The following is a 23,112-nucleotide window of genomic DNA, read 5'->3' on the forward strand; positions in this document are numbered from 1 at the left end:
CTTCAACTGGTGAGTTATTTAACATGTATCTTTGCTCTGAAACATACAGGGTTTTATTACTTTACTTTTTAAGTTTTAAACACTAACTTAATTCCACCAATAGTGTTTTATGTAATATTAATGCTTTGAAATTCACTTTATATACCACTGAAGGTCAAAGTACTACAGATAAGCACAGAGAGATCCTGCACTCTGCAGGTTTGGTAGAGAATTGTTTCTCAAATTACTCTCATTTTTTATTGCTTGATTATTCCTTATTTAACAGACAAATTGACTTTGGATTTGTCCCATCAGTTGTTTCATATATTTGAAAACTTGATATTAAATACATTAAATTTTAAAATATACTTTTCTGATAGATTCTTCACTTTTAATCATTACAAAACGACACTCTTTAGCGCTAGTAATGTTTTGTTTTCAAGTCTACTTTGTAAATCTATTCTGTCTGCTATCAATATATATACAAAAGCTTTTTTGCGTTACTTTTTATTTAGGAGGTAGCTGGGCTTTCTAATTTTCACTTTTAAAATTTTTTCAACGTTTTTTATTTATTTTGGGGACAGAGAGAGACAGAGCATGAACGGGGGAGGGGCAGAGAGAGAGGGAGACACAGAATCGGAAACAGGCTCCAGGCTCCGAGCCATCAGCCCAGAGCCCGACGCGGGGCTCGAACTCACGGACCGCGAGATCGTGACCTGGCCGAAGTCGGACGCTTAACCGACTGCGCCACCCAGGCGCCCCTAATTTTCACTTTTAATTAGAATTTTAAAAAAACATAAAACTCACCATCTTTAAGTTTACAGTTCTGTACTGTTGAATATATTCACTGTTGTGCAACAGATAACCAAGCTTTTTTCATTTAGTAAAACTAAAACTCCATACCCATTAACAATTCCCCATTTCATCTCTGCTGACAGCTCAGAGCCTGGAGCCTGCTTCAGATTCTGTGTCTCCCTCTCTCTCTGCCACTCCCCCACTCATGTTCTGTCTCTCAAAAAATGTCAAAAAAAACAATTCCCCATTTCTCCCTCCCCCATAGCAACTGCCACTCTTTGTTTCTATGAATTTGGCTTCTTTACTACTTCATTTGTAAATGGAATCATCCAGTGTATCTTTGTGGCTTATTTCATTTAGCATGTCCTCAAAGACCATCCATGTTGTATTACGTGATAGTTTTCCTTCCTTTCTAAAGGGTGAATAATATTCCATTATATGTATACACCACATTTTATTTATCTATTAATCTGATGATGGACATTTAATTGGCTTGCTTTTTGGCTATCATGAATACTACTGTTAAGAACATGGCTGTGCAAATATCCTTTTAGTTTTTTGAGTAACTGCCATACTGTTTTCATAGCAGCTATATCATTTTATGTTCCCACCAACAATGCACAAGGGTTCTAATTTCTCTACATCCTCTCCAACAACTGTTATTTCCTGGGTTTTACTTTTTATTTTGAAAGTAGCCATTCTAACGAGTGAGGTGATATTTCATTGTGATTTAGATTTTCATTTCTCTAAGAATAGTGACGCTGCACATATTTTCATGTGTTTACTGGACATTTGTATATTATTGGAGAAACAGCTTTTCAAATCCTTTGCCCATTTTTTAAACTGAGTTTTTTATTGAGTTGTTGTGATTTCTTTATATATTCAGAAATATTAACCCCTCACCAGATTATATGCAAATATTTCTCCTATTCTGCAGCTGACCTTTTCATTCTGATAAGTTAATACACATAAGTTTTTGATTTTTATGAATTCCAATCTGTTTATTACATATGCTTTTAGTGTCATAGCTAAGAAATGATTGCCAAATCAAATATGAAGCTTCACCCTGTTTTGTTCTAGTTTTATATCTTAGGTTTAAGTCTTTAATCTTTAAAATTTTTTTACATATGATGTTAAGAGAAGGTTCCAACTTTACTCTTTTGCATGTGGATGACCAGTTTCCCCAACACCATTTGTTGAAATTGTCTTCTCCCATTTAGTGATCTTGGCACACATACTGAAAATCATTTGGTCACATAGTCAACTTAAGGATTTATTTCTGTGCTCTATTCAGCTTCATTTAATCTTGGTCTGTATGCTCATACCACACAGTTTTGATTACTGTAGTTCTGTAATTAGGAAATGTGATATTTTTCTTTTCTTTCCTTTTTGGAAATGCGGTATTTCTAACTCCATGGTTTTTAAAACTTGTTTTTTGGCTCTCCATGGTCCCACAAGATTCCATACCAATTTAGTACTAGTTTTCCTAATTCTGCAAAAGATGCCATTGGGTTCTTGACAAGGATTGCACTGAATCTGTAGATCACTTTGGGTAGCACTGACTTTTTAAAAAAACTTTATTAAAGATATAGTCCACATATGGTACAATCTACCCCAGCATATGAATCGATTGGCTTTTAGTATATACAAATTTTGCAACCATCATCAAAATCAAATTACAACATTTTCATCACTCCAAAAAACAAACAAACAAACAAACACAGGACCCATTAACAATCACTCTCAATCTCCTCCCAAGGAAATATTTCCACCCAACCTAAGCCCCACAACCGCCAATATAATTTCTGTCTGTTCTGGACATTTCACACAAACATACAAACAGAATCTTACAATATGTGGTACTTAGCATAATGTTTTCATGTTTCAGGATGTATTCATTTCTTCCTACTGCTAAATACTACTCCATTATATGGTTATACCACTTTTTTTTTTATGCATTCATCAGGTGATGATTGTTTGGGTTCTTTCCACTTTCATAATGTTGCAATTAACATTTATGTATGTTTTTGTGTGGACATATGTTGTCACTTCTTTTGTGTACCTACCTAGGAGAGGAATTCCTAGATCATAAGACAAATCTATGTTTAACCTTTTGAGAACTGCCACAATGCTTTCCAAAAACAGTTGGACCATTTTACACTCTTTTTTTAAATTTAAATTCAAGTTAGTTAACATATAGTCTTGGTTTCAGGAGTTAAAACTCAGTGGTTCATCTCTTACATATGACAGCCAGTGTTCATCCCAACAAGTGCCCTCCTTAATGCCCATCACCTGTTTAGCCCATTCCCCAACCCACCTCCACTCCAGTAACCCTGTTTGTTCTCTGTATTTAAGAGTCTCTTATGGTTTGCCTCCCTGTTTTTATCTTATTTTTGCTTCCCTTCCCCTATGTTCATCTGTTGTGTTTCTTAAATTCCACATATGAGTGAAGTCATATATTTGTCTTTCTCTGACTGACTTCACTTAGCATAATACCCTCAACTATTTTACAGTCTAACCAGTAGTCTACGAGGATTTTGATTTCTCCCCCCATCATCACCAACTGTGCATGTATCTTTTTTATTATAGTTATCCTAGTAGGTACAAGGTGGTGTCTCATAGTGATTTTGATTCATTTCCCTGGTGGTTAAGGATGTCAACCAACCTTCCATGGGCTCATCAACCATTTGTGTATCTTCTTTGGAAAAGAAGTCTATTCAGATTATTTGCTCATTTAATAATAATTGGATTGTATTTTTATTATTGAGTTATAAGAGTTCTCTATTACAAATATAAGTCCTTTATTAAAAATATTATTTGTAAACATTTTCTTCTAACTTGCTTTTTTAGTGTTTTTACAGCAGTTTGATTCACGGCAAAATTATGTGAAAAAGTACAGACTCTCCCCTCTTACCATTCTGCATGTTACAATCTGTGTTACATCTGTTACAATCAGTGGGCTTACACTGACACCTCATAATCACCTAAAGTCCATAGTTTACATAAGGTTCATGCTTGGTATGTACATCCCACAGGTTTTGATACATGTATAATTAGATGTACTCACCATTATACTATCATACAGAAAATTTTAACTGCCCTAAAAAACCTCTCTGTTCTGCCTATTCATTTATTCCCTTCCCATACCCTAGCAATCACTGATCTTCCTTCTATCTTCATAGTTTTCCTTTTCCAGAATGTCAAATATTTAGAATCATGCAGTAAATATGTAGCCTTTTCAGGTTGGATTCATTTAGTAATTTGAATTTAAGATTCCTCCACTGATTGCTTATTTCTTTTTAGCACTATATAATATTCCATTGTCTGGATATATGAGTTTATCCATTCACCTACTGAAAGGCATCTTGGTTGCTTCCAAGTTTTGGCAATTATGAATAAAATTACTGTAAAGATTTTTTTTTATTTTTTTAAAATTTTTTTCATATGCAGATTTTTTTAAAAGTAAACTCTACCCTCAACATGGAGCTCAAACTCACAACCCCAAGATCAAGAGGAACATGCTCGGGGCACCTCAGTGGCTCAGCCGGTAAAGCATCGGACTTCGGCTCAGGTCATGATCTCACGGTTCCTGAGTTCAAGCTCCATGTTGGGCTCTGTGCTGACAGCTCAGAGACTGGAGTGCACTTCAGATTGTGTGTCACCCTCTGTCTGCCACCCACTCCCTGCCCCCTCTCCCCCCGCCACATGCACTCTTTCTCTGGCTCTGTCTCAAACATTACAAAATAAATAAAATAAATAAATAAAAAAATGAGGAACATGCTCTACTGACTGAGCCAACCAGCCCACCCCACATATGCAAAGTTTTCAGCTCCTTTGGGGTTAAGTACCAAGGAAGGTAATTACTAGATAGTATGGCAAGAGTAGTTTTGGTTTTTGGTTTTATAAATTTTATTAATTTATTTTGAGACAGCACAAGCAGTGGAGGAAGGGCAGAGAGAAAGGTGTAGAGAGAGAATGTGTAAGAGAAGTTTTGTAAGAAACAAACTGTCTTCCAAAGTGGCTGTACAATTTTGCATTCCCAACAGGAGTGAAAATTCCTGTTGCTCTATATCCTCATCAGCATTGGATGCTTTCAGCTATATTTTGGCCATTCTAACATGTGTGTAGTGGTGTCTCACTGTCTAAATTTGCACTTCCCTAATTATATGATATAGAGTATCTTTTCATGTGCTTATTCACCATCAATATAACTTTCTTTGGTGAGCTCATTGGCCTGTTTTTTTAATCTGGTTGTTTTCACACTGTTGAAGATTTAAGATTTTTTTTTTTTTTTTTTTTTTTTGGTATACTTTGGATACAGTCCATTATGTGCCTAGAAAAACTCTTTAATTTCTTCCTTCGTGGATCAAGCTTTTGGAGTTGTATCTAAAAAGTCATCAGCCAACTGAAGATCATCTACATTTTCTCTCTTTTATCTTCCAGTTGTTTTATAGTTTTGTGTTTTACATGTAGGTCTGATCCACTTTGAGTTACTATTTGTGAAAAAAAACAAGGTCTGTGTCTATAGTCACTTTTTTTCACATGGATGTAAAGTTGTTCCATCACCATTTGTTGAAAAGACTATATTTTCTCCATTGTATTGCCTTTATTCCTTTGTCAAAGATCAGTTTTATTACATTACTGCAAGTCTATTTCTGGGTTCTCTATTGTGTTCCATTGATCTATTTGTCTATTCTTTTACCAATACCATACTGTCTTGATCACTGTAGCTTTATAGTAACTCTTGAAGTTAGGCAGTATTAGTTCTCTGACTCTTCTTCAATACTATATTGGCAATTCTGGTCTTTTATCTCTCCACATAAATTTTAGAATCAGTTAATCAATCAATATCCACAAAATAAATTCCTGAAATCTTGATTGGAACTGCACTGAATCTACAGATCAAGTTGGGGAAAACTAATAATATTGAGTCTTCCTGTCTCATTTAGTAGTTTTTTAATTTCTTTCATCAGAGTTATCATATTCCTCATATAGACCTTGTACCTATTTTATTAGCTTTATACCTCATTATTTTATTTTGGGGAGGAGGTGCTAATGTAAATGGTATTGTGGGTTTTTTTTTTATTTCCCTATCATTTTCTTCATGGTGTACTATGAAGTACAAAATTTTAAATTATGATACCCAATTTTCTTTTGTTTCTTATGCTATTGGTATAAGAAACCACTGTCGAATACAAAGTCAAAGATTTTATGTTTTCTTGCAATAGTTGTATCATTTTTACTCTTACATTTAAATGTTTAAATCAAATGAATTAATTTTTGTACATGGTGAGTTAGGGTGGCATCCAATTTACTCTTTTACATATGGATATCCACTTGTCCCAAGACCACTTATTAAGAAGACTATTCTTTCCCTATTTGAATAAATAGTTTAGGCACTTCTGCCAGAAGTCAGTTGAATATAGACACATGGTTTATTTCTGGGCTTTCAATTCTCTTCCACTGACCTGTATGTCTATGCTTATCCTAGTAAGAACACTGTCTTAATGTAAGGACTGTGTATGAATTCTTCAACTTTGTTCTTTTTTAAGATTGTTTTGGCTATTTTGGGTCCCTTGAATTTCAATATAATTTTAGATCATCTCATCAATTTCTGCAAAACAGCCAGTTAGGATACTGATATGGTTTACACTGCATCTACAGATTGATTTTTTTTGATTAGTACTTTATGGTGTATATTGTTCCAATCTTTTCAACTTTTTTGCTCCCTTATCTTTTTGATGTCACATGTAAATAACACAACTGATTTTATTTACATATACTCTGACAATATTTATTGGTTTTTTTTCCTCTAAATATTTGGGTTTAAATCTACCTTATTGTTGTGCTGGAAGCCCTTACTTATTCCACATTTCCCTTTCTCCTAGCTTCATGGTTATTCCCTCTAATTTTATGTTTTAATAAAAATAGTTTGAAGGGTATCCTTCAAACTGCAACATGAAAACATTAAAGTACCCTTAAATAGTATTTATTGCTCTCTCCAAGTTTGGGTTAATGTTATAGTAAATCTGTAAGACACTGTTTTATACAGTTAATATTTAGATTTATCACATATCTCTTGCTTTGCTCTACAGTCCTTTCTATATATCTGGCATCTGAAATCATTATGCTACCTTTACAATTTCACTTGGTGAGGCTTTCCGAATTACAATTTCTCTCATATTTTACCCTTTTACTTGAAAGACATTTTGCAAGACATACAATCATAGGTTGATAGTTATTTTCCCTTGGTATATTAACACCATCATTCCACTGTGTACTGCATTCAACTGTTAATTGTTGGAAAGTCGGCTGTCAGCTGACCAAGTCACTCTTCTTCCTTTAGATGTAATCTGCCTTTTCCCCCCTGGCTGCTCTACTCTGGTACCTCTCCTCAATTCAGAAAAAGCGTTAGTTATCACCTCGTAAAATACTGACTTTGCCCCATTTTCTCTCACCTTTCCTTCTGAAATTCTGATTAAATGTCATTTTAGACCATTTCTATCACTCTGTATTCCACATTTCTTCCTTTTTTAAAACTTTTCAGAAAAAGCTAAAAAAAAGGAAAGAAATAAAAAGCTATATAATAAAATCCAGTAGATGGTAAATTCTACAAAACTTGATTTGAAATGTAGTAAACAATAGCAAAGACTCTCTAGAGTAACATTAGATACCCTTTAATATATTCTATTTCTCTGCCTCTCTGTGCTGATCTCTGAAATTTCTTGTAAAGCGGCTTCCAATTCACTGACCCTCTGATTGTATCTAATCTGCTGTTAATCCCTTCCTTCAACTGAGTTCTTGATTTCAACTTTAACTGTTTTTACTTGAAGTTCTAGGAACTTTATTGTTTAGAATTTCTTCTTCCCCACCCATATTTTTATTTCTTTAAACACAGTAAACATAGTTACTCCATATTCTGTTTAATAATTCGAATATCTAAGGGGCACCTGGGTAGCTCAGTCGGTTAAGCATTCGACTTCAGCTCAGCTCATGATCTCATGGTTCATGTGTTCGAGCCCCAACATCGGGCTCTGTGCTGACAGCACTGAGACTGGAGCCTGCTTCATATTCTGTGTCTCCCTCTCTCTCTGCCCCTCCCCTGCTCGAGCTCTGTGTATCTCTAGCTCAAAAATAAATAAACATTAAAAAAAATAAAAAAAAAATAATTCCAATATCTAAATTATTTCAGGGTATGGTTTTGCTGTTACTTTAGCTCATTCTTACATGTGGTACCACATTTCCATGTCTGATTATTAACTTTGTGAGCTGCTCACTTTCCTTTTAGGGTAACTTGAGTAAATTATTTGAGGTCTAGGATAAAAGTTAATGTCCATACAAAAGAGCTATGTTGGCTTCTGCTAGGTTTCTGGGAAATTAGCAGGCCATAATCACTTTAAATTCATGAGTAGTGGTTACATTAGTCATCCACATAGTATGAACTTAAGTTGCATGATAAGTTCTAAGCCATTTTTTTTCTCCTTATTCTGCTCAGCACAAGTAGGGAAATTTGTTTGTAGTCCCCCAGAGGAATAGATGAGAAAGCAAGTTCTCTTCCACTGAGGATGTATTTCTTTTAGGTACCAATTTAATAGGAAGACGACTTGATGGAATCCCCAACTTTGGCTGAGCCCTAGGTTTGTGTCTTTTCCCCCTTTATTTTGGATGGCTTCTGCAAAGCTGAACTCCTCAAATCCCTCAAATTCCAAAACGGTCTTCAGGGCAACACTACTTCAATACTCCATATTTGTCCATGGTTTCATTCTGATAATAACTTATCTTGCTGATCTTCAAGGATTTTAAGTAGATGTTTTCTCATCTATTAAAAGGCCATTTGAGTTGTCTTCACCAGTAAGAGCATGCCAGAAACAGAAAGCCTATACTCAGTCCAGTGCAGTTCAATGTAACTTCTGGATCCAGCAAAAACTCCTTTTGCAAAGTCAAAAAATATCACCAAACTACCCTGTCAATTTGGCATTCTTTTCATTTACATCTAACTCAATATGTCCAGTTCCTGACACATCTGATTTTTCTTTCTTTTTGAAGTCAGTTTTACACTTCCACATCACCACTTCTCCTATTGCAACTCCTAAACAATGATTCCTGAGAGCTCAGATCTGGTTTTCGTATTTCTATAGTTCCTCGGTTACCAAGTTACCTTAAGTTACCAATCCCATCTCCAAGACTACTTTTATAGCCTCCCAAGTAGATTTATTCTGCCACCCTTGTACCTATCTCTACTCTATTCTCCACCATAATAACCAGACATATTTTTTTTTTAATTTTTTTTTTTCAACGTTTATTTATTTTTGGGACAGAGAGAGACAGAGCATGAACGGGGGAGGGGCAGAGAGAGAGGGAGACACAGAATCGGAAACAGGCTCCAGGCTCTGAGCCATCAGCCCAGAGCCCGACGCGGGGCTCGAACTCACGGACCGCGAGATCGTGACCTGGCTGAAGTCGGATGCTTAACCGACTGCGCCACCCAGGCGCCCCAGACATATTTTTTTTTAATAAAAATTAGATTATGTCCCATTGCTTGTGTAAAGCTCTCCAAGATACTTTACTTGAATTTTAGATAAATTCCAATTTAACATGGCCCACAAAACCATATATGATCAGACTTCTGCCTACATTCTGTCATATCTGTCCTCTCATATAATACTATAAACAGGCTTTTTTTTTTTTCATTTCCTCAAATATACCAAATTCTTTCCTCCCTCAGATCCTTGCCACTTGCTGTTTCCTCTGCCCAGAGTATGGTTTCCCTACTCTTTGCAGGGTTCAATCTTACTCATAGTTCAGACCTCACTATAACTGTGACTTTCTCACAAGCATTCCCTGACAACCCAATCCAGTAGAATCCTGTTCATTTCCTTTAGAACATTTATCATAATTTATGATTAAATACTTATTGTGGGCTTATTTTAATGTCTATCCTCGCAATTATTTCTAAGAACCAGGCATGTAGAGACCCTACTGTTATCTTCCCATTCCACGCCCAGGACCTAGCACAATGTCTGACCCACAGTAGGAGTTTAACAAATATATATTAAATCATTGTTTTCTCTCTCTTTAAGCAGACCCACAAGAAAAGTACAACTCTAATAAGAAATTACATGTTGAGCACAGAATTAGAAACAAGGGGAATAAGGTGATAAGAATGTACATAGGGACCAATGTACATACGCTAAAATACAACATACTTATGAACAGATCCGTAATGCTCAGAGTCATACAGCCAAGATTACTTTCCCCTAATATTTCATGGATAAGGCAGATGCTGGTTTTTAATTAACACATGGCTTTTTTTGTCTACACGTTAGTTAAAGCAAATAAATAATCACCTACAAATAGCATGTTTCTCAAGGTGACTTGTGAGTTCATTACTTGGAACTCAAAAAATTTTCCCACAGAACCAATATTATATACAGTGGTTGGCTTTTCTCTGGTTAGTTCATAATGTTTAATCCATAATTTATTTATTCATTTAACGAATATGAATTGAGTACTACTATGCACCAGGAACTATCCTAGCAGCAGAGATACAGTAGTGCACAAAATAAGATAAAAATTCCTATCCTCATAAATCTCATATCCATGCGATCAAAACAGAAGGGAAGTGCAATATACAGAATGGTAGATGGTGAAGAACAAAGCACAGTGGAGACAGGGAATGGAAGGAGTGCAATTGTAACCTATTATTAAATTTCTAGCTCTGTTCCAAAAAGGATTTAGAGATTTCTTACAGAACCTAAGTATCACAAATAAAATAGCAATGCTTAGACAAGGAAAGACTTTCAACCAAGAAACTTTATAAAAACACACTTCCTTTCCCACAGCATTACAGAGAGAACTACTCAGGCTCTTAATTCACAGAAAGCTATAAAACCCTGAGGCATGGTCTCCAAAAAGGCAACAAATAGAGAAGGTAAAGAGGTGAATGCAATGATGGAAATTCCATGAAGAAAAAGAAATGAAGAGCCAAGAAGGGAAGTACACTTCTTGTTAATGATAAGAACACCTCCAGGGACAGCCAGTCCCTTCTATTCAATCACTAGTTGGCAGGCTTTTCTTCCTACAACTGTAACTATTTCTGACCAAGATCTCTCTTCTATTTGGCATAGTACAGTTATACAACTTTTCCTTCATTATTATATACTAAAAACAAATATTTAACTTTTTTAATGGCAGAAAAAGATCCAATTTATTCCCTATCTACATCATTAAAATCGATATCAAAGGAATGCAGACAGCTAAAAGAATACTCTGATGCTCTTGTATTTTACCTTAATAACTAGGATAGGTTAGTTATCCAGAATGTGGGGTGAAATGCAAGAGGATAAAAAATTCGAACAAGGTTTCAAAGAGCACCCCTACCACCAGAGTAGTGACTGGACAAGAAGAGACAATCAGCCATTTTAATCTTCCATCCCTGACCACAACAAATTCCACTACCATAGAGCATGCACCATAGACTAAGGAGTGAAGGATGAAAGGGGTCAGCAAAAGTAACCCTTCTCTAACACCTTGCTCATAGAGCTGGAGTAATTATAGGCCAGGGTAAGAAATGAGCATATAAACTAAGCCTGTCCATAACTTTTTTCCTTCTTATTATAAAGGGCCTTCTAATTATTTTCACCTGAAAAAAGGGTTTTAGTCAGTGAATGCTAATTTTTTTTAATTATTCATTCCACGGTCATTTTAATAAAATAAAATAGTATCTCAGGTTATGACTGTCAGATATATTCCAGGAATTTTTCATATTAAATATTGTTTATTTATATTAAAAATTTAATAAAATAAAGCCTTAGGTTTAGGAAAAACAGGGAGCAACATATATTTAAAAAACTAGTATCAGTAGAAAGATGTTGTTGGCCAGAAACAATTACCTTTAGGGCTGTGTGTTTGTTTTCATCTTCTTCCATCCATAGATCCTGTTCATAGTAATACAAGCCATCATTAATGACTTTAGCAAGTTCAGATGTAATTTTTGCCCGAGACATGTGGTTGCCCGTTCGATCTCCTCCAGGATGTTTTCTCATGTAAGGTGGTGTCTGAGTTACAATCAAAATCTTGTTTAAATCCTGGTCATCAATTTCATAATCTGAATCATTATCAGACCAATCAGTAAATGTGTTTTTTCGTCCTTCTATTTGCTCCATCTCTTCATCAAATAAAAAGTCAAGTTCTTCTTGCTCTTGTTCATCTGAAGGATATAGCTGATTTGATGCCTCTTCAGGCAGAGATGCTGATTCCTAAGGGAAGAAAGTGGTATTTTATATACACACTTTTTTTTAATCACTTAAAAAAATCACGTTACAAGTAATATGAAGCCTAACATGCTCAATGACTAGTCAGCAGGCAAATTATAAAAGAAAATCAAATCAGTAGTATTCTAGCCCAATAAATACAAAGTATTTGCTAAACGCTAAGTCTAACGCTAAAGAAAAACACAAAATTGAGTAAAAGGAGGGTTATATTAATCTAAAAGATTCCTTTTAGAGTTACAATGGTGCTTAGCTCATCCACTACTGCACAGCAATTCATTTTACAGATGAGGGGAAAAAAGGCCTAGAGATAGAAGTTAATTTGTCCACAATTTCAGAACTAGTCAGGACTAGAACAATCAAGGTTTTTTGACTTCTAAATTCAATAGTCAGACTTGCTAGTCTAAACCTTTGCAATTACATTAATGCCATTAACTAGGTTTCCTAGATAATCCCTCTGCTCAATCTTCACCTCCACTCAGTGTGGCCTGGTTTTCATTAAATTTACCCTAACATGTACTCAATTGTTGAACTTTGCCCTTCCTGAAAAAGTTAAAATTGCTTCCTACTAGGTGACATAACAAGTCCAAACTTTCAGATCCTAGAGCTTCTAAAATCTAAACTAGTCTAGATTTCCAAAACTCTCAACACAAGAAAATAGGTTTCTCAGTATTATCTTCCTATGCCATCCTATGACCAATCCTCATCCTTTAGCAAATGCTAACTCTCCTATACAATCCCTTTCTTTGAGAACTCCTATTAATGTAGTATATATTCATTCAGTCAATAATTATCTGGGTCCTCACTGTGAGCCAGGCACGGTTCAAGGAAAGGGTATACAATAATAACTCTGCCCTGACAGAACTAATGTTCTAGTAAATAGAAGGCTGTCCATGATGTTATTAACTAAAAACAGAACAAAACAAAACAAACAAAAAGAAAACTAACTTTTAACACACTGTGAATATATTTAGGCAACAAGAGATGTCGGCAAGGATGAGGAGAAAGAGGATCTCTTTTGCACTGCTGGTGGGAATGTAAACTGGTGCAGCTACTCTGGAAAACAGTATGGAGGTTCCTCCAAAAATTAAAAATAGAACTACCCTACAACCCAGCAACTGCACTACTAGGTATTTATCCAAGGGATACAGGTATGTTGTTTTGAAGGGACACATGCACCCCAATGTTTACAGCAGCACTATCAACAATAGACAAAGTATGGAAAGAGCCCAAATGTCCATCAATGGATGAATGGATATAGAAGATGTGGTGAGTATGTGTGTGTATACACACACACACACACACACACAATGGAGTATTACTTGGAAATCAAAAAGAATAAAATCTTGCCATTTGCAACCACGTGGATGGAACTAGAGGGTATTATGCTAAGTGAAATTAGTCAGAAAAAGACAAAAATCATATGACTTCACTCACATGAGGACTTTAAGAGACAAAACAGATGAACATAAGGGAAGGGAAGCAAAAATAATATAAAAACAGGGAGGGGGACAACACATAAGAGACTCTTAAATATGGAGAACAGAGGGTTGCTGGAGGGATTTTGGGAGGGGAGATGGGCTACATGGGTAAGGGGCATTAAGGAATCTACTCCTGAAATCACTATTGCCCTATATGCTAACTAACTTGGATGTAAATTAAAAAAAAAAAAAAAAAGCCACATCCTTAGTAAACTTCACTTTGAGAGAATTGTACACTCACATACAGTTGTAAGAAATAGAGATCTAAGACCCCCAGGGTGGCTCAGTCAGTTACGCATCTGGCTCTTGGCGACAGCTCAGGTCATGATCTCACAGTTCATCAGTTCGAACCCTGCATTGGGGTATATGCTGGCAGTGCATGTGGAGCCTGCTTGGGATTCTCTTTCTCCCTCTCTCTGCCCTTTCCCTGCTCACTCTTTCCCTCAAAAAACAAACATTAAAAAAAAAAAAGAAAAAGAAAGAAAAAGAAACAGAAATCTTATGTATTTTTTACCCAGGTTCCTCCAATATTAACATCTTGCAAAACTATAGAATATCACATATAAGACATTGAAATAACCCATTAATCTTACTCAGATTTCCCTAGTTTTATTTGTACTCATTTTGTTTATGGATTAGATCAGAGCAATTTTTATCACATTTGAAATTTTGTATCTAACCATGAGTCAAAAATATGGCAGTTCTACCATCAAGGATTTCTCCTCCTGTTTCATAACCACACATCTCAGTCCCTCACATGCCTCCAAGACATCAATTCTCTTTTCCTTACTTACAGTACACAGAATTACCAAAACACGTATGTACAGAATCCGTACTCTTTATAATTAACAAAGTTAAAAATAATATAATGAGATTAAAATACAAAATCACAATTTAAGAAAATTTTGTCAGGTTTAAAAAAACTGAGTGAGTTATTCAAATTTAAATTAGTCACAAGTAAAAAGGCCAAAGTATCTTAAATCATATTCAGAAGTAAAAGGTAAATTTTTAAAATTGACACAATAGAACTTATTTTTAACTACTGAGTAGTTTTTATTTCTGGCCAATGGTTCCAATTTTTACAATTGTTTAAACTTTTCCAATTTTATATATTTACTTGACAAACAAAATACAGTAGTCTTATACTCAATCCAAAATGTATTCCACTTCACTTGGCTTGTAACAATTTACCTTCAATTTCATTGGAGATGGACGAGGTCTCTTTTTTACTTCTATCCAAGGTTGTGAGTCCAAGTCGGGCAAACTGGTAGACAGACCTCTAGATATTGCTTGGAGATTACTCATTTCAGTATTTTTCTTTGGGTTCAGTGGACTTCCAAATCTTGGAGAATTTGGGGCAGACTCTAAAATTTTAAGTTGGTATTTAGTTAAAATAATGGCTTTCTTACTTATAAAACACCTTATTTTTCTTTACTTGGGTTTTTTTTTTTTTTTTCACAAAAACATGATAAATCAAATCTCAATTATAATCTTCCCAAGGACTTTCAAACCTGAAAAGCTTGTATGATGTATTCAAGTAAAGCCAATGAATAACAGATAAAAGGAATGTCACCAACTCTTACACAGATCACATTCATTCAAATTTCTGAATATCAATTGAGTCACTAATTGTGACAATACATCTATTTAGGGGTCAATTCCGTGTGCAATCTTAAAATCTATTAATTATATATAATGAAATTATGGAACCTTGAATGCTACTAAGCCACAGACTAAATGTGTCTTTTATTGAAGGCAAAATCAGTCCTTCAGTGTTCTGCTGTGATCTATAGTAAGCCATTATTCCTACTTTTCACATTTCCTTTGCTTAATGAGGTTTAACCGAATGCAGTGTGCCCACTTAGCTCACACTGAATACTGTTTATAAAGAGTAGCATGTCACATCATTAAAGTGCACTGCTCTGGCAATAAAATGTAAAACATTTTTTTTTTAATTTTTATTTATTTTGAGAGAGAGAGAGTACACAAATGGGGGAAAAGGGGGTGGGGGCGGGGGGGTGAGAATGCCAAGCAGGCTTCACACTGTCAGTGCAGAGCCAGATGCAGGGCTTGATCCCACAAACTGTGAGATCATCACTTGAGCCGAAATCACGAGTTGGATGCTAAACTGACTGATCACCCAGGTGCCCCTAAAACATTTAAAAACTCTGTTGGAATTAAAAATGCCTTTCTCCACACAATCTTTTAATCAGAATAATTACATGCTCTATAAATAAATTCCTAATTGATTCCTTTACAAATCTTTTTTTAAAGTCAAAGAATACTTGTTTAAAGTTATAATGCAATATGTACTTGAGTCATACAAAAATTTTAAATACTAATTTAAACTCTAAAATTCTAAACATCGTTTTAGTCCTGAAAGCCAATTACTTGAAAATACTGCAAAGTTGAATATTACATGGAGAAAGCTGAAATAAATGAACACCAACCATCTTTTTTTTTTTTTTTTTTTTTTTTTACTAAATGAAAATGCAAAGGCACATTCCAGGACTTCGGATTTGAGAAGAATATTCCAAGATTTTATTTCATCTACTACATGTTAGAGTTATTATCCTCTCCAAGAATGCATAGTTAGATCCAGGATTCAAATGCCAGATTACTATATTACTTTTTTTAAATGTATATTCCTTCATAATGGAAAAGGCTCTAAAACTGCATTGTCTAGTATGTAGCCACCAGCCAAGCCACATGGAGCTACTGAGCACTTGAAACATGGCCACTCCTAAAATGTGCTCAGGATAAGTGTAAGGTACATACCAGATTTCAAAGTCTTGGTACAAAAAAATTTTAAAAGGTAGAATGGATCCATAATTTTTATATTAACAATATTTAGGTATATTAAAATGTTTAAAATGTTATTAGAATTAATTTCATTTGTTTTGTAGCTTTTCAGGCTATTAAAATTATTAGGATTACATGTGTGGCTAACATTCTATTTCTATTAGACACTGCTGCTTTACAATTTTCTAAATTAATGGTATATGTATCATTAATTGATCCACAAAGGTAGTACAAGTGAAATGCTAGGTTTGGGCTGCAAGTAAAAAGTTATAGGAATGGGAAAATATTTAACAGCAGAGAACCCTATTCCTAACACTATAAATCATCTATGTTCAATGCAGTGACTAAATCTTTAAAAATTGACTAAGAACCACCACCCTAGCAACTGAGAATTAACTAAATTACTATGTACAGTTCATGTATAAATGATTAGAACAGCACCTGGCACATGGTAGGTAAATCAGTTACTACTATTTTTAACATAGAAATTTAATCTTAAACACCTACTTAAGTTTATTATATAATAATTTCTAAATGCTCTCTAAACTTGAATGTTTCTACCACGAGTCAAGTTTTTCACTATATCCATAACACATGTGCTTATAAATTAAATGACATTAAAATAAAGAATTTGGGTAAGACAAGAAAAATCTAGATTTTTTAAAGGAAGTGTTTATCTTATAATTACCTACACATATGCTCTATGTGATGTTTTCTTTTATAAAGATTTCAAACCTTATATGTATAAATTTTAAGGGTTAATGGTAAAGCACTCATCTTCCAAAAACAAATGAGTGAATATTACTTGGATGACTTGACATTAAACTTGCTTACAGATAAAAAAAAGAAATTTGACACATACTTGGACACCTATAGGTTCTAACTTGTGAGAACATAGAAAAAAATTGATCTTTGCTGCCTTCATTAATTGAAAATTGTCAACCTGACTCTCCAGAGATAAATCACCATACGTATTCCATGATATCTATCTAGTTTGACTTCTTTATGCACCCTGAATTTGGGTCATTATATAGATTGCTCTAAAAGGATTATATACTTTGTATGTGGCACATTCAGGAATACTTATGCAATTTTTCAAAGGAAATCTCACAGCTTATTAAAAAATCATTAGGGATCTTCCTACACATTTTTCAAAAAACCAAAAACAACATCAAAAACCCCAAGAAGGTCAGGTACCTGATACTCTCAATTTTGATGAATGAAATCCTTTTACTTAAGAGCTGATAGTATAATACTATATCCAAAGAACTGCAAAACCTAAATTTTTAAATTAACATCTTACCATTCCCATAATCAACTTTTTCTGGTGCATTGAGGTCCTCTGTTCAGTGCAAAGGTGAACTCATGTTACACAATTCAACCTCCATAGAGGGAAAAATAGAAATTTTAATTTCTTTGATGAAAAAAAAACCAAAAATGTTTAAATATTTTACCATATAAATCCCTCTGAAAGTATACATCAACAGTTACGTTTTGAAACTTATGATCGTCTCATTAGACATAAAAAGGATATGGATAAAAGTTTCTTTACTTATAGGCACAGATAAATACAATCTATATTTCCTATCCTATATCCATTTCAAATTTTTGGTGACATACTACTTTGTATTGAAACTAAGGCTTTCTCATCAGAAGGTGATTATTAAGGTCAGAAATCTGAGGATTCATGGGAAAAGGTTGAATTTACATATTTATTCCTATGATGTCATGTGAATCAGCATAACTCTAAGAACATTCTGTCTTCCTATATGCCTTCATTATCCATCTAGTTAATGATGTATAATTTAAAGAACCTAAAAATTTTGACATACAAATACAGTGATTTTAGGGAAGATGTATGTGAGATGTAAATGAGTGTATATTTAAAAAACACAAAAATGTACAAGACGTTGTAATTTTATTCGTGTCATTTTATTAATAATGCATAAATGGTTAAATGAACAGGCATCACCAACTTGACTGACCTATCTTAGCTACCTGTGGAAAAAGTATATTCTATTTCTATCTAACTCACCTAATGCCTGTTCATAAGCAGATTAAAAATGTCATCTTGGACCCCAGATTTACACAATAAATTAATCTAACTTACACAATCAGACATTATGTCTTTTTTAAGAAAACCTAAAAATTGTCACTTTTCTTCAACTTTTAAAACATCTGCCCAAGTTTCTTGCTTGGCAAGGTTTAGAGGCACAGAGGGCTAACAACCAAAGAAACACTAAATAAAAATATCTGTGAGACTGTCCATCAGTACTTTATTGATGGCAGGTCTCATATACTCGTGTATAAAAAATACATTTTGAAGAGTTTAGAAAAAAATATTCTTGTTCATTTCTCAAATTTTTTATCCCTCAGTGTCCACATTAATACATCTTACAGTCCATGTGAAATATTATGACAGCATGTGAGTTGTAGACTGCACACTATACTAAAGGGCAGATCAAATAGCAAAGGACCTAACAATCTAGGAAATGCCACTCAAGCCTATTTCTGCTTTATTGATCTGGACACAGGTACAAAAGTCTGGGAGGAAAAAGACAGAATCTTGCAATAATTCCAGAATGATAATTAACTTTCCCACCGTAAATAAAAGTAGCACATGCAGCCCAGGCTAATTACACACAAATGGTGGCTCCTATAAAAACAACAGCAGTCCTCTGGTCTGTCTCTCATCATCATCACAAAGGTGTTTATCTCCATTGTAGTGGTGGCCCAACCTCCTCCACAAGGAGTTGGGAGTAGACATTCTTGCATAGAAGTAAGTCTGGTCGCTTTCATTTCTGCAGCACGATTTGCTCCAATGTTTATAATATTTCAGTGAGTCACCTATTCCTCTGCATATTCCGATCAAATGACATCCAAGAGCATCAGTAGATCATCACCCTGACTGAAAAAAGTTTAAGCACACATTTTTTCCCAAGAGGGAATGTCTTAAAAATGATCCAGGAAAAAATTCTTATTATTAAAGCAGTTTTTGGAAACTCTAATTACCATCAATTCTTTAATCAGTAACCTTAATAATTCCATAACAGTACCCCAATTCTGCTTTCGAATATAGATCATCCTGTCTTTACAAGACGGGACTGAAGCACACAGGTAACAACATTAAAGTCAAGCCCACTCTTGAGTATAAGACTTTTAAAACTATTTCAATCCTATTAGACTACTCCAATCTTAGAAGAGGAAAACTGGCACAATATATCTATAATCATTTAGTAAAACTAAGAAGATGGACAGAAATTCCACACAGGACAAAGTACACAAGAATAGAGCAGAAATTTACCCATAATTCTTAAATCTCTATTTACTTTATGGTTCTGTGAGAGGATAATATGAATAGAATTGAGAGCATCAAAAGTCATTCAGTTATCTTTAATTTTCCTATTGAATCTAAATAAACCTTTTGAAAGGATAGGTAAATTGAACCAAATAGCCCACCATTACACTGCTTGCTCTAGAAGAAAAGCTGTTACCTGTATGTGAACAAAAAGCTTGGCCTGGTACAAACTCTGGGCAATCAATCAGTTGAGAGAAGTCTGTCTGTGGCACAGTACGTGGAGGAGGGCCTGGAATTGGCCATTTTTCCGGCTCTATCTTTTTTCTCATTTTCTCATCCACAATTTCCACTTCTGTGCTATCTTTCAATGCCTATAAATAGGTATTTTCAGATACTAGAGAACTTTCATTCAAAACATTTAAATTGCATATCCTATAGTTCTAATCACCTAAAAAAATTTTAAATCTGAAATTAGCAGATATTATACAGAGTAAATGTTTTTAAAAACATCCACAAATTAACTACGTAGAACAAATTTCTAAATCATTTGCCCCTGTGATAGGTAACAGATAATCCTGATACAATATGCAGCAGATAATTTGGTTTTCACAACAGAGTAGGCATTTAAGGATTATTATATCAACTAGAAGCAAACTACTTCTATGGCAATTAAGCTTTATTGTCAATTTTTTTCTCTCATATTTCTTTTTATCCTACCTTAATATCACCAAATAAAATTTAGGCATTATTTTAATGACTACCACCATTAATTAAATGATAAAAAAACACACATATACATTCCTCACAATACCCCATAAGGTACATAGATGAGGAAACTGAGGCTCAAAGAAATAAAGTAACTTCATAAAGATTATACACTAAGTACGAGGCAATACAAGGACTCACATAATTTATTAGCTACCCACCACCAAAAGTCTTAGCCACTAGGCCAAAGTGCTTTGCAAAAATACACATGCTGTAATTTAACAGTAAAATAAAACTAGAACAAAATTTCCTCAAAATAAAAGACTTACTGATCTGAATTTTATCTGAAATTCAAAGGTACTCACCTTTTAAAAATTAAATGAGAAAAAATACAAATATATAAAAACTGAATATACATACTTGTTATTTTATAAAAGTTATAACTTGCTATATTTTAGTTGGAGAACATATGTGTACAACTTTTTATACCTGTATGCCTTTAGTATACTACTTACTTTTCAAGTTACATTTTCCATAACTGGACAGTACTTTAAAATTAGTATTACAAATTATTTAAAAACAAACTCTTTTGATGGGAACCAGGATACTCTCTGAAAAAAATAGAGTCTGAAACACAGAATAAAGGAAATAAGGAAGAAGCCTAAAATAAAAAGTTTGAATTGGTGATATCTATATTTTTTTCCTAACATATTTTCCCAGTTTTGTCTACTGAACATTCTAGAAGCAATGACACCCTGGTAGTAAACTGTAGTACAGTATACTCAGCATCCAGATCCTGCAACAACATGGATGAATTTCAAAAACTATAAATGAAAGGGTCAGGAGACAGAAGAATTCCATTTACACAAATGTGTACAAATAAAGACTAATCTATACTGATACAATAAGAAAAGTAGTTTGGGATGGAGCAGAGGGTTGGTAGGGGAGGACTGACTGTGACTGGAATGACCATTAAGTAAGTTTTTAGAGTAATGGGCTATATCCTTTTGGGGGCAGGCTTACACAATTTCAAAACTCAAAATAAATACCTAAGACCTCTGCATTTTACAGCATGCTATTTATACCTGAATTAAAAAACAAAAACAAAAACAAAAACCTTGAGGGGTGCCTGGATGGCTCAGTTAAGCATCCGACTTCGGCTCAAGTCATGATCTTGCGGTTTGTGAGTTCAAGCCCCGCATCGGGCTCTGTGCTGACAGCTCAGAGCCTGGAGCCTGCTTCAGATTCTGTGTCTCTCCATCTCTCGGCCCCTCCCCTACTCATGCTCTGTGTCTCTCTGTCTCTCAATAATAAGTAAACGTTAAAAAGAAAACAATTTAAAAAAAAAAAAACCTTGAAACTTTCTTAATGGTTTAAATTTTTCAAAACCATGTTTGGAAAAAGACTGCCAATAGCGTTGGTAGAATGTGGAGCAAGTGAAACTCTCAATGGTGGTAGTTTTAATTGGTTCATTAATTTGGAAAAAATGCTTAGCAGTATCTTCAAAAGCTAAGTGTGTGTGTGTGTGTGTGTGTGTGTGTGTGTGTGTGTGTGTGTGTATACACCCATCATTTCACAAGAAAGTACATATGTCCATCAAAAATTACATACAATAATATTCACAACAGTACCACAGATTCAAACTGTAAAGAACCCAGGTATCTACAAACAGGAGCATGGAAAAGTACATTGTATTATATTCATACAAGGAAATACTAACCTAAAATGGATAGTCAACAACCGCTACACACCAATAACATGGATAAATCTCACAGAAATGGTAACTATAAGTCAGATACAAAAAAATATACACACCTCTGATTATGTGAAGTTAAAAAACAAATGAGAGAACTCTAAAGAAGTAATTACCTTCGAGAAGAGCATAGTAGTACAGGTTAGGAGGGGACACAAGGCAGCTGCCTGGGATGTTGAAAATGTTCTATATCTTAATCTGGGTATTGGTTACACAACTATATTCATAGGGAAAAGTAATCTATAATCCTATGATTTATAACATACAGTGTATAAATTATGCCTCAATTCAAAAGAAAAAATCTGAGGGGAAAAAAACCAAAGTTCTTTATATACAACTATTGAGTAATCTTCTAATATATACTGTTTTTAGAAAGAAAGACATAACAATATATGTATGTAGTATAACATGAACTATCTCAGGAGAATTAATAAACAGAAAAGAAGTAACAATGATAGTCACCAAGAAAGATTTAACTAACTCACTGTTGGAGAAACATGGGAAGGAAGAAATTCTTCACTACACAATCTTTGATTCTTAAATCACAGGGAATTTATTCCCTATTGAAAAAAAAGCTCAAGAAGAACATAAAGAGACCAGAAGTTGTGATTTAGATTTAGCATCAGACAAAAATTATGTTTTACACAAAATTAAGGAAAAGATCTAGACAAGAGTTTTAATAAAGCCAAACCATGTTTATCCTGAACTCCTAAACAACGAGTTAAAGTGTACAGTTAACATTTCTAGACACCTGAAGCTTTTTCTAGTAATGTTGGTGCTTTTTTTTTTTTTAAAGATTATTTATTTTGAGAGAGAGAGAGAGAACAGGAACATAAGTGGGGGAGGGGCAGAGAGAGGAAGAATCCCAAGCAGGCTCTGCACAGTCAATGCACAGAGCCCAAGGTGGGGCTTGAACTCACAAAACCATGAGATCATAACCTGAGCCAAAATCAAGAGTTGGGACCTCAACCCACTGAGCCACCTAGGCACCCCTGGTCCTTTTCTTAATGGTATCTATTATTATGAAAA

General features: G+C 34.4%; 1 protein-coding gene across 5 annotated transcripts in view; it reads right to left on the reverse strand.

Moving 5' to 3' along the window:
* Positions 1 to 23,112, reverse strand: part of LARP1B (La ribonucleoprotein 1B) — a 120,811-nt gene that overhangs the window by 67,781 nt on the left and 29,918 nt on the right. For 4 of the 5 annotated variants that reach the window (XM_032592900.1, XM_030313087.1, XM_030313084.1 and 1 more), the window contains 3 exons: positions 19,822 to 19,996; positions 14,717 to 14,889; positions 11,667 to 12,032 (listed from right to left, as the gene is read on the reverse strand). In XM_032592900.1, the coding sequence (XP_032448791.1) occupies positions 11,667 to 12,032; positions 14,717 to 14,889; positions 19,822 to 19,996 (714 nt within the window). Of the gene's footprint in view, positions 1 to 11,666; positions 12,033 to 14,716; positions 14,890 to 17,969; positions 19,236 to 19,821; positions 19,997 to 23,112 lie in introns of those variants that run through there. The other variant, XM_030313093.1, reaches the window with a different exon arrangement.

Source organism: Lynx canadensis, chromosome B1 (assembly GCF_007474595.2).
Source record: "Lynx canadensis isolate LIC74 chromosome B1, mLynCan4.pri.v2, whole genome shotgun sequence".
Taxonomy (NCBI): Eukaryota; Metazoa; Chordata; class Mammalia; order Carnivora; family Felidae; genus Lynx; species Lynx canadensis.